General features: G+C 40.6%; 1 protein-coding gene across 3 annotated transcripts in view; it reads right to left on the minus strand.

Moving 5' to 3' along the window:
- The window catches only part of STIM2 (stromal interaction molecule 2), a 151,837-nt gene extending 135,927 nt beyond the window's left edge, over positions 1 to 15,910 (minus strand). For 2 of the 3 annotated variants that reach the window (XM_023253226.2, XM_023253225.2), the window contains exon 1: positions 15,227 to 15,879. In XM_023253226.2, the coding sequence (XP_023108994.1) occupies positions 15,227 to 15,635 (409 nt within the window). In that variant the 5' untranslated portion in view covers positions 15,636 to 15,879. The other variant, XM_045056487.1, reaches the window with a different exon arrangement.
- Between the last annotated feature and the right edge of the window lie 1,228 nt (positions 15,911 to 17,138).

Raw genomic sequence — 17,138 nt, forward strand, 5'->3', positions numbered from 1 at the left:
GAGAACCTCCATTTTGTTCAAATATATAGGGTACTAATGTGCTCAGGAAAGTGGGCCACTCCCCCAGTCCTAGGAGAATGAAACACGATTGTTCTAAAAAGGGAAATCCTTGTCTACTAACCCAGACTTGACATAGGAGACCTGAGAAGAAACATTTTGAGGGCTTCTGGGAAAGACTTTCCTACTTGCATTAGCATTGTGGAGGTCACTAGGGACCCAGAAGTCACCAATCTAAGAGCTGTCACTGATTCTTCCCTTTGTCTCACTGCTGTTTCCCAATCCATCAGCAAGCCGAATCAATTCTAATTCCAGAATACCTTCTTAACCCCTCCTCTTCTCCTATCATCCTAGTCGAAGCCATTAGTAATTCGCAACTAGACTACTAATAACTACTTTCCTATGCAATCTCCTTTTTGGTGACTCTTGCTCCCAACAATTCATCCCCCAAACAGTAGCCAAATAAATCCTTTAAATGTAAATTAGGGAGCAACTGAAACACTTGTGCTCTGATGGTGGGGCTGTAAAATGGGATAACCACCATGGAAAACAGTATGAGGTTCCTCCAAAGACAAAAAATAGAATTACCATATGACCCAGCAATCCTATATTGAATCCCATTTTGAATATATATATACAAAAGACTTGAAAGCACAGTCTCAAAGAGATATTTGCACACCCATGTTCACAGCAACACTACTCACAACAGCCAAAAGGTAGAAGCAACCCCAGTGTCCACTGACAGACAAATGGATATAAAAAATGCGGCACATACATGCAATGGAGTATCATTTAGCCTTGAAGAAGGAAGGAAATCTTGCCACATGCTACAACATGGACGAACACGGAGGACATTAAGCTAAGTCAAAGCTAGTCACGATAAAATAAAGACTATGTGATTCTACTTACACTGAGGTATCTAAAGTAGTCAAATTCATAGAAACCGAAAGCAGAATGAAGGTCCCAGAGACTGTGAGGAACTACTGTTTGATGGTGTGGAAAGACAGACTCCACTTTAAAGCTTCAGCTTCCACTTTCCTTTCTAATTAATGAACTCAAACTCAGCCAGAAGGGGCAACTGTTTCCAGCAGTTGCTAGTAAAATGCAACAGAACAACGGACATTCGGACCATAAAACTGCTGGTATGAACTTCATGAAGACAGAACGGTTAACTAATGCATACCAAGAATAGTTTCATTTGATAGCACCAATAAAGTAGTCGATTAGAGAATAATCAAAAGCAGCTCAACCGGTTAGCACCAATGAACATTTTCTTCCGTTCTTCTATGTCTAAGCGATGTAATTACCTTCTTCTTTCTCATAAAAACCCCTTGCTTTCCCCCACATGAGCAGGACACTTCTCCAGCTGCTACGTGAATCTGCGCTCCCTAAATTACCAATTCTATGGCCCCAAATAAAAGTTCTTTGTTTCTTCTTCAGTTTGCCTCCTTTTCCTGATTGAAATTTAACGGAGTTTCAGTTTTGCAAGATTAAAAACTTCTGGAGATCTGTTTCACAGCACTGTGGATATACTTAACACTACTGAATTTGCACACTTTAAAATGGTTAAGGGGCACCTGGGTGGCTCTGTCCGTTAAGCGTCCAATTCTCCGTTTCAGCTCAGGTCATCGTCTCACCTGGATCGAGCCCCGCGTATGTCTCTGTGCTGACATCGAGGGGCCTACCTGGGATTCTCTCTCTCCCTCTGCCCTTCCCCAGCTTACACACACATGCTCTCAAAACAAATAAATAAAACTTTTTAAAAAATGGTTAAAATGGTAAACTTTGTGTTACATGTCTTTTCCATGATAATTCCAGGGCAAAAAAAAAAAAAACCACTAACAACCTCCCCTCAAAAAAGGAATTATAAACTACTCTCCTTAAAATGCTTCATCTGCTCCCTATCACCCACTGAATAAACCCCAAACATGGTCTATGAGGCTCTGTATCATCTGGCCCTTCCCACTGGGACAGCCAGATCAAACACTTCTCTCCCTCTTCCTCAAGATGCTCAGTCAAAGTGATACTTTTGCTTCTTCAAATAATTCAAATTCTTTCTTGCCTCCTGGTCTTTGTCCATGCTACTACCATTTCGTGGAATGCTATTACCCAACTCTTCACAGATTTGGCTCCTGACCCTTCAGATGTCCCCTTAAATGTCACCTTCTCAGAAGCCCTAACCAGCCTACCTAAATTAGTAGGTGTCCCTACACCATCCACATTATTGTCTATCTTGGGCCTCTTTTGTTCCTTGATAGCATTTCTCACAAGTTAAAAACATTTTTTTTCCCTATACTCCCAAATGAAATGCAAGCTCCATGGGGACCTTAAAGATTTTATCTGATATTTCAACTGCAAAATGCATTAAATCTTTTAATCCTACAAAAAGGTAAAAAAAATCATTTAAGCCAATGACACAATTCTTTAAAAATCCCACAGTACTCCTCAATCTCAATCTCCATACTTAGTTACATACATACATACATTCAAAGCTCAGATCATTAATGGTTATTCAGATCACAGATGTGACTCAAACTATGTCTTCAAATTTTTTAATGCAACATAAAACATCTTAACAATACTCAACATATCACAGCACATTTCTACAACTATCCTACATCTTTATCTATAGGTTAAAAAAAAAAAAAGCCAACAACTGAATACTCAGATCTGCCAGACTCTGTTCTAAGCACTTTACACAGATTAACTCATGTAATCGTCAAACCATTTTAGAGATAAGGACATTTAGGCACTGTAATATTGTAATTTATAAGAAATGTATGTATTTGGTCATGGAGATGACCAAAATAAAAATTCATACATGTTTGGTCTTTGTCCACAGTTTCCAAACTTGGCTCACAGTTCCCAAAACCCATGGAACTTCCTGATGGATAAGAGCAAAGGGAGCATCTTTTATATTTGGGCTCTTGTTTCCTGTTCTGAAAAAGCTTCAGAGCTATAAAGGTGAAAGGAGTGTCTTATTATTCATAACAAACCCTTCCCACTACAACTGGGCTTAGGTTACTGAAGGCGAATTTCGCAAAGCACCTAAAGGATGGGGGCTAGCTGCCAGAGGAACCACATACTGCTCGAACGTAGATTTGGAACTTTCAGTCCCACCCTGATTTCTAAGGACGAGGGAGGGGTTGGTTGAATCAATCCCCAATGGCCACTGAGTTCATCAATCATACCTATATAATGAAAACCCAATGTCTCCATAAAAACCCAAAAGGGGGTTCAGACAGCTTCCACTCTAGGGAAACAGAACGCTTCCATGTGCCATTATCCAGAGCCCCAAACTCCAGGAGGACAAAAGCTCCTCTGTTTGAGATTTTGTCCTAGGTATCTCATCTGGCTGATCTGTACCTTTTAACATTCTTTGTAATAAATTAGTAATCTAGTAAGTAAATGGGTTTCCTGAGTTCTGTGAGCCACTCTAGCAAACTAAATGAACCCAAATACGGGGTCATGGGAACCTCTCATTTACAGGTCAATCAGAAGCATAGGTAACAACCTGGGCTTGTGACTGGCTTCTGAAGTGGAGAGTAGTCTTGTGGGACTGAGACTTCTAACCTGTGGAATCTGATTCTATCTGCACGTAGATAGTGTCAGAATTGCAACGAATTCTCAGACACATGCTGGTGTCTGAGAACTGCTTGTTGGTATGGGCGAGTCTCCCCACACACATTGGAATTGGGTCCAGGAACCCTTTTTAGGCATGAATAGATTAAATCACCTACCGCGAATTACAAAACCACTGTCAGACTGGGACCGCCCAAGAAAATCCTGCTCTTGTCTAGAGGCCATGCTCCTAATCTCACTGTACAAAACTGGGAGCAGACTTGTGACCCAGGTAAAAGTTCAAGATATGAAATGTTACGCTTCTTAAAAATGACACTCCATCCTTACAGCATATTCATTAAAACAAACCACAAATAGGAATTACCCACATAATGAGGATACCAATTTTTTCTAATTTCTAGAAATTACATATCTTAAATTAGTATTTTTTAAGATTTCAGAATACTAAATGCAAAATTTTAAGAAAAAAGCTGGCTATTTACCAAAAATGAATGAAAAATAAACTCATAATGTTCTTTAGACAATAAAGACCAAGAATTTAAAATTAATCAGAATGTTTAATTCTGCTGTATCATCAGCCTCATTTCCTAATTCCCCTCCAATCATACACTGTGCTTTATCATACAGATCTTTGGCACTGGAGGATTTTTAAGATATAAACTATTTGAGACCACTCCTAAATCTCCATTATATGTAGTAATCTATGGGGGTGATGATAACCTCACCAGGATTCTAAAGGATTAAATAAGATAAAATACAAAAATGCCGGGCATAAACATGAATCCCACATGCAAATATGGATGGTGGTACACTACAGGCAGGAGGACTGTTGCATTTTAGGTATTTGGTAATTCACAACCTCATGTAACATTCTCAAATGGCAATGTCTATGATAAATGTCATTCCCTACTCAGCTTCCTCCTCTCACACTGCTATACTTTTCCCTATGTGACAAATTCTCACGCATTCCCAGTGAGTTATCTACTGTGGAAAAAAAAAAAATCTTCATTAATAGCCCACCTCTCCACATCAAAATGAGTAAGTAACTCCATCTCTGTAATTCTATTAAATATAGCCCTTATGCCCTTATACTCTTGTTACAATGTATTATCACCCTTTAAAAGGGGTATCTCCTCCTAGAACACAAGGCAAGATCAACAACGTATTAATCTTTTTTTTTTTTTTAACGTCTATTTAATTTTGAGAGAATGACAGAGTGTGAGCAGGGGAGGGGCAGAGAGAGAAGAGAGGGAGACACAGAATCTGAAGAAGGCTCCAGGCTCTGAGCTGTCAGCACACAGCCCGATGTGGGGCTCGAACTCACGAGCCGTGAAATCATGACCTGAGCCCAAGTCAGAAGCTTAAATGACTGAGCCATCCAGGCGTCCCAACAACTTATTAATCTTAAAATTCGAAACACCAACCTTGGTGACTGGAACATTACAGTCACTGAAGTATCTTGTTTGTTTGTTTGCTTGTTAGTGAAACATAAAATACCAAAGAGCAAACAAAAAAGAACTGTATTTACTTACATCACACCTTGTTCCAAAGAAGGAAGAAGGCTTATTTTCAATACTGCAAATGTGTAACAAAAAACTTCTAAGAAATATTCTAATGATATTTTTAGTAAATGCAGTAATGCTACTAGATAAGCTACCACAGCAGTTTCCTTTTAAAAAACAAATACAATATTAATACTTATTTTTTTAGATTATGCAATCTACTCTTGGGCAATTTTCAAGTTTACATTGTTCTTGCAATGATAAAAATGGTCAATTTCAGCACCTTTATATCCCCAGTTCCTTGCATCATATCTGGCATAAAACAGTCAATTATGTTAAAAGCTTTATGTACACACACACACACACACACACACACACACACACAGATTCACCATAGTCTGACTTTCTGATTTTATACTTTTTTTAAGGATCTATTTCAATAGACCTAGAACCAAAGACTGGATGCACATCACAGGAGATGTTCTAAAAAGCAAATTCATAAAATAGCAGAGTACCTACACCCATAGATGAACAAAGATTTAAAGCAGATTTTTTTTAATTTGGTATACAGAAATACAGAAGAAAGAAATATCAAAGATTAACAGTTTGAATGTGTGTGACAAAGCAGAAAGAATTGCTGAAGATGAAAGTAGGGAACCAGGAAAAATTACATACTTATCATACATGGAAAAGTCAGAGGATTATTGCTGGAAAACAGGAATAAAGGAGGATTAAGACGATTTACTCAGCATCAGATTTTCTTTTTAATGTTTATTTATTTTGAGAGGGAGAGAGAGTGCAAGCAGGAAGGGGCAGAGAGAGAGGGAGAGAATCCCAAGCAGGCTCCATGCTGTCAGCACAGAGCCAGATGTGGGGCTTGATCCCACCAACCATGAGATCAGGACCTGAGCCAAAATCAAGAGTCAGATGTTCAACTGACTGAGCCACCCAGATGCCCCTCAACACCAGATATTTTTACAAAGGGACGAAAATACCTGCACAATAACATGGGTCTGTGAAATGTCCTGTATGGTAAATAGCAGATAAAAATTTCCAGTAAGGGTTTAAAAAACCTTTTTAACTTACTGAGAATCATTTAACAAACAACTACAAATCATTTTCATTACCCAAGGGGTTTGTGATAAGGTCGTTTGGTATTTCTTTCAATGTTTATTTACTTGTTCTGAGAGAGAGAAAAAGTATGAATGGGGGAGGGGCAGAGGGAGAGGGAGAAAGGGAGGGAGGGAGGAGGGGGGGAGAGAGAGGGAGAAGGAGAGAGGGATAGAGGGAGAGAGAGGGAGGGAGGGAGAGAGGGAGAGAGGGAGAGAGGGAGAGAGGGAGAGAGGGAGAGAGAATCCCAAGCAGGCTCAGTGCTGTCAGCACAGATCTCAGGAACTGTGAGTTCATGACCTGAGCCAAAATCAAGAGTCAGACTCTTAACTGACTAAGCCACCCAGGTACCCTGGGTTGTTCAGTATTTTTAAATCACACAAATCAGACTCACTCCAATTATTTTTACAATTCAAAACCCAGTATTTAATTCAATAAAGTCATTTTTGAAGTGTTTCAGTTCCACATAATGGCAAGTTCAGGAAGAACAAAGAAAGGGGTAGAGAAAGTGAGAACCACCAGAGGGAAAATAAGTTAAACAGAGGCCAAGAGCCATAAGCAAATTCATTTTGCAAGAAACACTGGGACAGATACAGGTGCTTGGGTGCTGAGATGAATGTTAGTCCAGCTGACTACTCTGTGGTTCTAGGGTGAGGAGAATTACCACCAGGTAAAGAAAACACTAAATGGTTACTATTTAACACTCTACAACTAATCTTAGCCTTTATCCCAAAGTTGTTTCACTTTAAACTATATGACTAAGGAAGCCTAGCAGAAAGGAAATTACTCTTCAGGACTGCAGCCACCATGGTTGTGCAGTATCACCTCAAGAGCCAAATGAAATAAAGCCAAGTCAAATCAATCATTGGCTTGGGGTTTCCTATCCCCAATTTAGAACTTTCCTAGTAATGAAGTTCTCTGAGAAGGAAATGTTCAGCTAGATGAGAGGAACACAAGATTGAGGACAGAGACAGGAGAGAACCACCCTTAAAATTAGCAACAGTAAAACCAGTGAAGGAAAACAGTTACTGAAGGTAGGATTAGAAAGTGTCAAGAAGGACGGAGTTATCTAATATCTACTAACATAAAGACCTAGAAGGATAAGAAAATGAAGAAATCATTTAGATTTGACATTTGAAATCATCACCTAAGGCTCAAGCTTAAAATTCACATGCAAAATTCAAAAGTTAATTTTGAAAAAAATAATATGCCAGTACTCCAAGATACTGCTATTTACAGATGGTTGGGGTGGGGAAGTTCAATTTTGATGCAATATAGTATTAAGTCAATCTGGAAACAGTTATCCTTTATTAAGGAACAAATGTGCACTTTAAAATATGGAGTACTAAAAAGCCATATAGAAACAACTCTGTAAATCATCATATAAGTCCAGTCACATATAAAAATAATTTTTATTTTAACTAGGCACATTTGAAATAAAGGCACTATACAACACTGTTTCACCTCTTGCATATTTTCAAGGACTTGCACCAATTTATTTATTTATTTATTTATTTTAATTTTTTTTCAACGTTTTTATTTATTTTTGGGACAGAGAGAGACAGAGCATGAACAGGGGAGGGGCAGAGAGAGAGGGAGACACAGAATCGGAAACAGGCTCCAGGCTCCGAGCCATCAGCCCAGAGCCTGACACGGGGCTCGAACTCACGGACCGCGAGATCGTGACCTGGCTGAAGTCGGACGCTCAACCGACTGCGCCACCCAGGCGCCCCGGACTTGCACCAATTTAAGTCATTCTACAAACACTAGGGTGTTTAAAAGTCAAAGGCAATTTTTTAGGGCGCCTGGATAGCTCAGTCAGTTAAGCGTCCGACTCAATCTTCGGCTCAGGTCATGATCTCACAGTCGTGAGAGCGGGCCCTGAATCAGACTTCACAGTGAGTGTGGACCCAGCTTGAGATTCTCTCTCTCCTTGCTCTCTGCCCCTCCTCCCCCAAAATAAATAAACATTAAAAAAGAAAAAAAGTAAAAGGTAATTTTTTTGTTTCTTAGACTTCTTCTAGATTCCTTCCTAACAATAAAGCAAATTTTTACAAAATTTTCTCTAAACATCTCATAACCATAATTTCATGATTTAAACTCTCAAAACCTTTACTTCAATGCAGCTTCCTAACTGACCTCTTCATTCAGCTCTATTATCTCCTCACTTCCATCTGCCCAGACTTCACTTTCTCAGAGATCATGTCAGTCTCATGTTGAAAAACCACTGCTTCCTAACCCGACCAGAAAACAGATTTACTCCTCTTAAGTTTATGAACAAAACACGCAAAGATCAAAATACCTTTTTAAACCTTTGGTTTTACCTTAACATTTAAATCTGCATTCTCCATAACATGTGCATGTTGGGTAATGTTAAATGTTAGTCACTAATGATTAAACACTGAAAGTTTGTTTTCCGTTTAAACAATCTAGTAAAACCAGTATGCTAAGAAAATGTATAATTTCAGGGGCGCCTCAGTTAAGCCTCCAACTTCGGCTCAGGTCATGATCTCATGTTTCATGAGTTCGAGCCCCACATAGGGCTCTGTGCTGACAGCTCGGATCCTGGAGTCTGCTTCAGATTCTGCGTCTCCCTCTCTCTCTGCCCCTCCCCTGCTTGTGCTCTCTCTCTCTCAAAAATAAAATTAAATTAAATTTTAAAAAAGCTTTTAATAAAAAAAGAAAACATAATTTCCCATACCCCTGAACTGGTTGAGTACTGCAGTTTTAAATGTGCTGGCATTTCAATACAAAGGGTATAAACTAAGGAATATTAAAGCCCTTGATAATTTGGCCCAAATCTTCTTTCTCTTTGCATTTCCCACTACTGTACATACACCCTATGCTGAACTCCAAATAAAACTATTAATTTAATCCTGGGGCGCCTGGGTGGCTCAGTCGGTTAAGTGTCCGACTTCGGCTCAGGTCATGATCTCGCGGTCCATGAGTTCAAGCCCCGCGTCGGGTTCTGTGCTCACAGCTCAGAGCCTGGAGCCTGTTTCAGATTCTGTGTCTCCCTCTCTCTCTGACTCTCCCCCATTCATGCTCTGTCTCTCTCTGTCTCAATAAATAAACGTTTAAAAAAAAAAAAAACTATTAATTTAATCCTTATTCTTGCATATGCCTTCTTCCAGAAAGCTCTTTCACTCATCGCCACAAGAAGTCGCTATCAAGGTCCCACTCACTTTCCCTAACATTTTACAGTCTGTTATGGTACTAATCACAGTCTCTCTCATTATTATATTTAGTTGTGTGTATAAGAATGCATATAACATACCAGTTAAGAATCAAAGCTTTGAAAGCAACGAAACTCAGGTCAACCTCTGACTCTGCTATTTATTAAATATAACCTTGGGCAAGTTACTTAAGATCATCCTCCATAGGTTTCCTCATATTTTATATGAAGATTGTAGCAGGTTATCTCCAACAGGATTAACCTCAGAATCAAAAATAGTGATGTATATAAATCATTGAGCCCAATACTGACAACTAGTAACAGTTTAGTAAACATGTCTATTATTCCCAATAGGCACAATTCATTGTCCTACTCTTGTTTGTATTCTTTCCCATTCCTATTATGCGGTATTCTGCATGTGCTTAATAAGTGCTTGGCTGATAAAATCTGATAGATCTTAATAACATAAGGTCCAAATTCCAGTGAATATCAAAAATGGCTTACTAATCATACCATTAACTGTTTAACATTAGCTTAACCAGTTTATACTTTAGCGACCATATACATAGATACAGATCTCCAACCACCATTTTAAAGTATTCTACACTGCATTGCCAATATCCAAAATGCTTGATAATAGTTACTCAGAAGTCTAAATTAATCTAAAAACTTTAGCATGTATCCAACCACCAAGAAAGCCCTTAGCAAATTAAAGAATTCCTATGTGGATACTCCTATTGCTAAAGCTACGCCAAATCCCAAACCCATTTTTCCAACTGGTCCTCTAAGTTACCCCGAGGCAGGGGATTCCCTCAAGAGCCCAATCAGGTCTGCCGTGGTATTCTCAAGAAAAGTACAAGGGATGCAATATTTCCAGACCAGTAAGATTACTAATTCTTAAGTGTTCAGAATAGACTATATCAAAAAACAAATGAGTAGATTCTTTAATCCTATAGTTAGCTAGAGAACAAAACAAAAACAAGAAAAGAAAGGAAAAGAAGAAAGGAAAACCCCTACAGCAAGGCCAAAGACTGATAAAGAAAAGGACTAGTAATGAGAACTACCTGGGAAGGCAAAAGAGAATGCAAATATAGCAGAAGACCCAGTCATCCAAAGGTGGCTTCATAAGCTAAATATAAGCTAAATTTGGAAAGAGCATTTTCACAAAAAGAGGAACAATATTTTCTAGTACTATGTAAACTACACTGTAAGTTTCACCACTGTCACAATGTAAACATTAGCACTATAAATTCATTGTAAATAATACTCCTCAAAGCAACACGTACATAACTATATTCAAGCCAATACCAATAAAAAAAAGTAAAAAGAAAAAAAGAAAAAGGTGACATTTGCTACGTAAATGTTAGGCATTCAAGGTGAGATACTTAAAAGTGAACCTTAAGATTTTACAATGATAATCATGTTTATGTAAAGTATTTTCATCTAAATTAACGAAAGCCCCACTACATAGATGTGTTTGACACTGAGTAAAGTGGCGCTTTCTAAATCGTATTCCTTCCAATTAAGAATACTTTAAGTTTTCACTGAAATTTTAATACTTCCAAGAAACATTTTAAAATGTGTTTTACATTCCTAATAACATACCAAACTAGTGACAAGTATTATAGTTAAGTAAACCTTTATATAGGCACTGAAGAAAGTGGCATTAACTCATCTTTAGAAAACGACAGAAACAAATATTTCTGAAACTAAAATTTGTTTTAAAAAATTCTGAAACTGGGGCGCCTGAGTGGCTCAGTCGGGTAAGCGTCCGACTTCAGCTCAGGTCATGATCTTGCGGTTTGTGAGTTCCAGCCCCGCATCAGGCTCTGTGCTGACAGCTCAGAGCCTGGAGCCTGCTTTGGATTCTGTGCCTCGCTCTCTCTCTACCCCTCCCCTGCTCACACTATGTCTCTGTCTCAAAAAATAAAACATTAAAAAAATTTTTTTTTAATTCTGAAACAAGTAACTACATATAAGAAAATATGTTTTAAATGTGTCAATTACAGTTCACCCTTAAGTTCTGTCGGTTTAAACTTTGTGGATCCACTTATATACAGATTTTTTTTTTTATAAATACAGTACAGCATTGTAAATGTATTTTCTCTTACGATTTTATTAATTACACTTTCTTTTCTCTAACTTACTTTAAGAATCAGTACATAATACAAAACATGAAATATGTGTTAATTGTTTACATTAGGCTTCCAGTCAACAGTAGGCTTTAGTAACTAAGTTTTGGAGGAGCCAAAAATTATACTAGGATTTTTAACTGTATACATCAGCACTCCTAACCCTGCTGCTCAAGGGTCAACTGAATTCTGTATATTTTGCCAGAATAAAAAACTGTGTTCCATATACATATATGTGTGTGTAAATATATACATATATGTAAATATATGTACATACGTGTCTGCGTGTATGTATACACACACACATATATACACATGACACATTTGAGTGTATTTCTTGCCTCTCATAAACTATTTCTGAGACCATATCCAGATGAGATCAATTATTCTCTACTGTGATCAATTCATTTATTCTAAATGTGTTACGCAAAAAAAAAAAAAAAAAATGTTTTGAATTATTAAAGCACTGCCTTAGATGGTAATCAACAAACTCTTAGTCACCAAGCCCTAACCTGCTTTAAATTTCAATCACTTACAAAGCAAGGGCCCTATATCCCCATATATAACCTTTATTTCACAATAGTATAAATATTGGTTTCACCTCATCCAAACATTTTTGCAAAATCCTGAAAATGTTATATAGAAAAGAAAAATACAAACGGATATTCATTATGACGGTAAGTCTGTTTATTCTGATGATTTCTCAGTCTCTGTAAGAACACTTGCTTGCTCTAAACGAAATATGCAATAGATGACTTAAAGGTAATTTATTCTTAGGATACACTAAACCTCAAAAATAAAACTGAGGGGCGCCTGGGTGGCGCAGTCGGTTAAGCGTCCGACTTCAGCCAGGTCACGATCTAGCGGTCCAGGAGTTCGAGCCCTGCATCAGGCTCTGGGCTGATGGCTCAGAGCCTGGAGCCTGTTTCCGATTCTGTGTCTCCCTCTCTCTCTGCCCCTCCCCCATTCATGCTCTGTCTCTCTCTGTCCCAAAAATAAATAAAAACGTTGAAAAAAATTTTAAAAAAATAAAAAATAAAAAAAATAAAACTGAGAGGGAAACATCAGTGGAAAAGAATGCTTTCTACATTTTATTAGTAAGAGGCAAACTCTTACAACGTCCCTAAAGAACCAAACTGTAGTGGAAAAGAGAAGATGTGATTTGGACTGTCATTTTCAGAGCTATTAAGAAAACTCACAGTTAAATGACAATTTTAATACAGAGCCAGAGAACAATTCTTCTCTCAGAATTCTTTCAAGAATTGTCCACTTTCAAAATTCACATGTAGCTACGTTTTATTACTAATGCTCTCTACCCCTTTTCTCTCCATTAACACTACCCAGAATGTAGTTAACAGTAATTTTTAAGTACAGGCTATGATTCTACTTCCTAAAGTGTACATCAGCAACAATCTATTATGTTCTGGGTCTAGCACAACATTTACAAGTGGAAACCATAAACCAAAGTGTTATTCATATAATCAGAAGAATAGGAAGGAGCCCTATAGAGAGCATATACATAGTTCAGAGAAATTTTCAATATGCTCCAACTTTATTACAGACTTTCAATTTACCACTTTCCAGATACCAGTGTTATTGACTATATTTAAATAAACTAATGACCACAATTTAACTTGCACATTGTGTAGTCTGATTATTTTAAACTTTAAATGGAAATGTTTAACTTGTTAAAAATCAATACTCCAACAAAGGAAAAGAACATTAAAAATAAACTCCATAATTAATACTATTTTTGTAAACTTATTTTAAAGCACCACAGCACAAACTCATTTTGTGTGATACGCCAGACTTTTTATCCAATAAGAATCACCTTTCCTTTTTCACAATGCCATAAACAACTCAGAGAAATTTAAATCTTCAAAAAGGATTATAAACAGCTAATTAAAATAAAATTCCATCTGCAGCAATTTCCTTGATATAATCTACATTATACTTTATGTATGATATAATTATACATTATTCTGTCACTGGTTAAAAAATACTAAATTTTCTGAATTATATGCCCTTCTACCAATTACATATTGATAAAAACATTAGCCAATTATTTATTAAACAAACCCTTCTGCTCAAGAAACCAAGCATCACACTGCTATACCTTTTAGAAGCCCCAATATTTCTGCTCCCTCCCTTACTGCATGAGGCGTTAAACCTTCAGAATCAGTTTTATCTCCCTACTTTCTTTAACCTTCACGATTATAGTTTTATCTGGCTACTTTCCTAATAATCACTGTTCTTCATTTTTATCTGCCACATCTGTATCTCGAGAATAAAGACTATTCAAGCCTCAGGTTATTCCAAATATCCTCCCAAACCATATCACGGTCCTAATACTGAGCATTCTGTAATCATTTTCTCCAAATTACCCAGTGATAGGTTTGAGGTTTCCAGTTTCCTTTAGAGGAGCTTGCTAGGTCTCAGGGTAAAGCAAGTTAAATATTCTGCTCATGATGTTCCATACAACTACAAAGCACTTAACGGAGCTTACCAACACCCTCCTCTCTAAAATAGCAAACACCCTGTCATAGAACGCAGAGAATAGCTGCGTTGCTCCAAAGAATATAGCTCTTGAGCACTTCTCAGAGCAGCTGTTAGTAACTTTCAGGCGCCTGCTGGACTATCACTTTGGTTAAATTCATGATGGGTCATCTTGTTCCACTTTACTTTTTCCTTTTTAGTCTTGCATTCAATGCAGAAAAGCTGCGGATTACTTTTAAAAATAAAGTACAATAAATAAATAAATAAACATTACTTCAGCCTCACTACTTTTCCAAAAGAAATCATTTCAAGATCCCTACATCATTACCTAAACCATGCAGACCACTTGTACATGCCACTGGAAGGCTTTAAAAGGATCCTATTTTCTACCTATCCTTACCCAACACGTTCGCAAGTTTTCAGTAATTTCGAGAACGTTCTGTATTACAAAGGTGCTGATGCACTCAATCAGAACTGTTTTTGCTCAAATACAAGCCCCGAATACGCTGCACTACATAAATTTTAAGTATGTTTCTGGTTACCTGAAGAGCTTTCTGGTGGCACCCTTTGTCACCCAGTGATGCTCCCACCAGCACATATTTCCCATCCTTTAAAACGTTCCTCCCACCCTTCAAAAAACACACATGAGACTTAGAGGTTTCCGCATACTAATACGGAACCACTCATACCACTAGGTATTATGGCTCTCAAAGAATCCTCTTTAGCAGCCTCCCCTGGGACACTAGGCTCAGCGGGGCTTTGAACCTGTGAGACTCGCTGCCAGCTGCCTTTGCAAAAGCAGCACCGTAGGCCGACTCAATACCGCATTGCTGCTGCCGACTTTTTCTAGCAGCTTAAAAAAAAAAAAAAAAATTCAGCCCAGTACCCTGCAGACCCTGCTGGCTCTTCTGCAGCACGGAAGAGAAACCGCCGCATTGCTCAGCGTGGAACACCGGGGAACCCGACTGTAGGGCGGGGAAGCGAGTGCCGTCGAGAGGCTCTGTCGAGGGCGGGGTGTCGGCGGGGGGGGGGGGGGGGGGAAGGCGTCCGGACTGTAGGGGACCGCGACGAAGCAGCGGCCAAGGCGCGGGCGTCTGGGCGCCACGCTCTGCATCGCCCCGTGGCCGTCAAATAGCGGGGTCCCAGCAGGGGCCCCTCCCGGGGATGGGGGGTCCCTCGGCAGCCGGACTCGTCCCGCCCGCCGCCCCCCACCCCCCCCCCCGGGCCCTCACCTGTCATGAGCGCCGGACTGTCGCCCGCCGCCGCAGCGGGAGAGGAGGCGGCTGCGGCGGCAGAGCCCGAGGCCCGCCGCCCGCCGAGGTGCCTGGACACCAGCTCGCATCCATCCGCCGCGCCGGCCACCAGCAGCCCAAGCACCAGTAGCGCAGCCCAATGCCACAGCCGCAGCCTGCCCGAGGCCGGGCCGGGCGTCGCGGCAGGATGAGGGCGCGGAGGAGGAGCAGGGGGAAAGCGCAGCGGCGCTACGGCCGCCGGCCACTCGTCCGCTCCGCCAGGCGCTGCAGCCGCCGCCGGCGACTCCTCGGGCCGCCCCCGCCGCCTCGGACGCGAGCTCCTGCCGGGCGCCAGCCTGGTCCCCTCGGCACCGGCGGCCTCCGGAGCTCGGGTCCCGGCTGCGTTCATTGGTTCCGGTTATTTAAAAAAAAAAAAAAAAAAGGTGAGGGGCAGAAAGGTACGGCGTCTTCAGGCCGCGCGCGACACCCGCGCTCCTGCGGCGGCGAGACCGGGATCCGCTGCTCTGGCGCCTCTCAACACCAGCCCCAGCGCCCGCGCCACCGCCGCCGCGGCGCATCCCCCCGCCCTCTCCGGCCCGCGCCCGTCGTAGTACCACGCTCGGCCCCGACGCCTCCTCCCTCACACACTCGCACGCAGCATACCAATCCCCCGCCTCCTTCAGCCCCTCCACGGCGCAGGCGCGGCGCTGCTGTACTGCGCCTGCGCGGCGCCACAGCCCCGCCTCCAGGGGCGTTCCCGGGAGGACCGGAGTGCGGCGGGGAGGCAGTTAACGCTTTCGCTGAGCAGCTTAGTTTGAGGGTAGGAAGACGGGCATGCCCCTCCCCCACTCACGGCCCCGCCCAGACGCGGGGGGGGACCAAAGAGGCGGGACAAAGGAGTACTGACTTCCCAAATTGTTTGGGCGAGTTATAGGCATGTAGACGGCAACAAAAATAATTGCATGGGTCGAAAAAACCTTGTAATCAGAAACAGCGGCGTCTCTAGAATTTCAGTATAGGTGGGGCTTACAAGAAGCTAGCCATGTGGAAGTGGAGGTTAGCATAGCGTAGTGTTTTATTTACCTAAAGCGCTTGCTACAAGCCCATGTGCCAGGCAGTGCTCGAAAGGCTTTGCAAATTTACACATTGTAACTCTAAAAGTTATATAGTGGTATCGTTATCATCCCCATTGTACAAATGAGGCAACCCCAGCCCAGAGATGTTATCCCCAGGTCCCACAGCTGATAAATGGGAGACAGGGCCAGATTTAGCACCCCGAATGGAAATACTGAAATGGATTTGCTGTTGCCCCTTTCTCCTATGTTCAAACATTTCCTGAATCATCACCTCGCTACTCCCACCTCACTAACAAGGATTCTTTGCTGTCAGTTTAATAAGTTTACAGAACGGTTGTTCAGACTTGGCTTTACCTACCTGAAACGAAGCAGAGCGCGCCTACACACACACACACACACACACACACACACACACACACACACACACACGCATTCTCTTTCCCAAGAGCAAAAAGTTATTTAAAATTTTCAGGTACGGTTCTTAAGCATAAAGGTCCTGTTTCGTATTGGGTTTTCATTGTTGGGTTAGGGCTTCGATTTTGGTTTTTATTGGTTGGTTTGTTTTCTTAAGTCAAAAAGCTCCTCAAATTACACAATCTCCCAAAGAATTTCTTAGGCAATGTAGCCAATATAACCATGATTATCATTCACTGTGGAAGGGCAGATGCACTCTTCAGAAAAGAATCAAGAATTTCTTTGAAGCTAATCAATCTATCAACAATTATTTCTTGACAGACTTCTTGGGAACATAGTGTTTTAGGTGGCAATTCTTCATAGGGCAACAGGGAGATTATATTTCCCCTGCTGAAAGGCACAGCAATCAAGTCACACATTTG

The sequence above is a fragment of the Felis catus genome, chromosome B1 (assembly GCF_018350175.1).
Source record: "Felis catus isolate Fca126 chromosome B1, F.catus_Fca126_mat1.0, whole genome shotgun sequence".
NCBI classification, from domain to species: Eukaryota; Metazoa; Chordata; class Mammalia; order Carnivora; family Felidae; genus Felis; species Felis catus.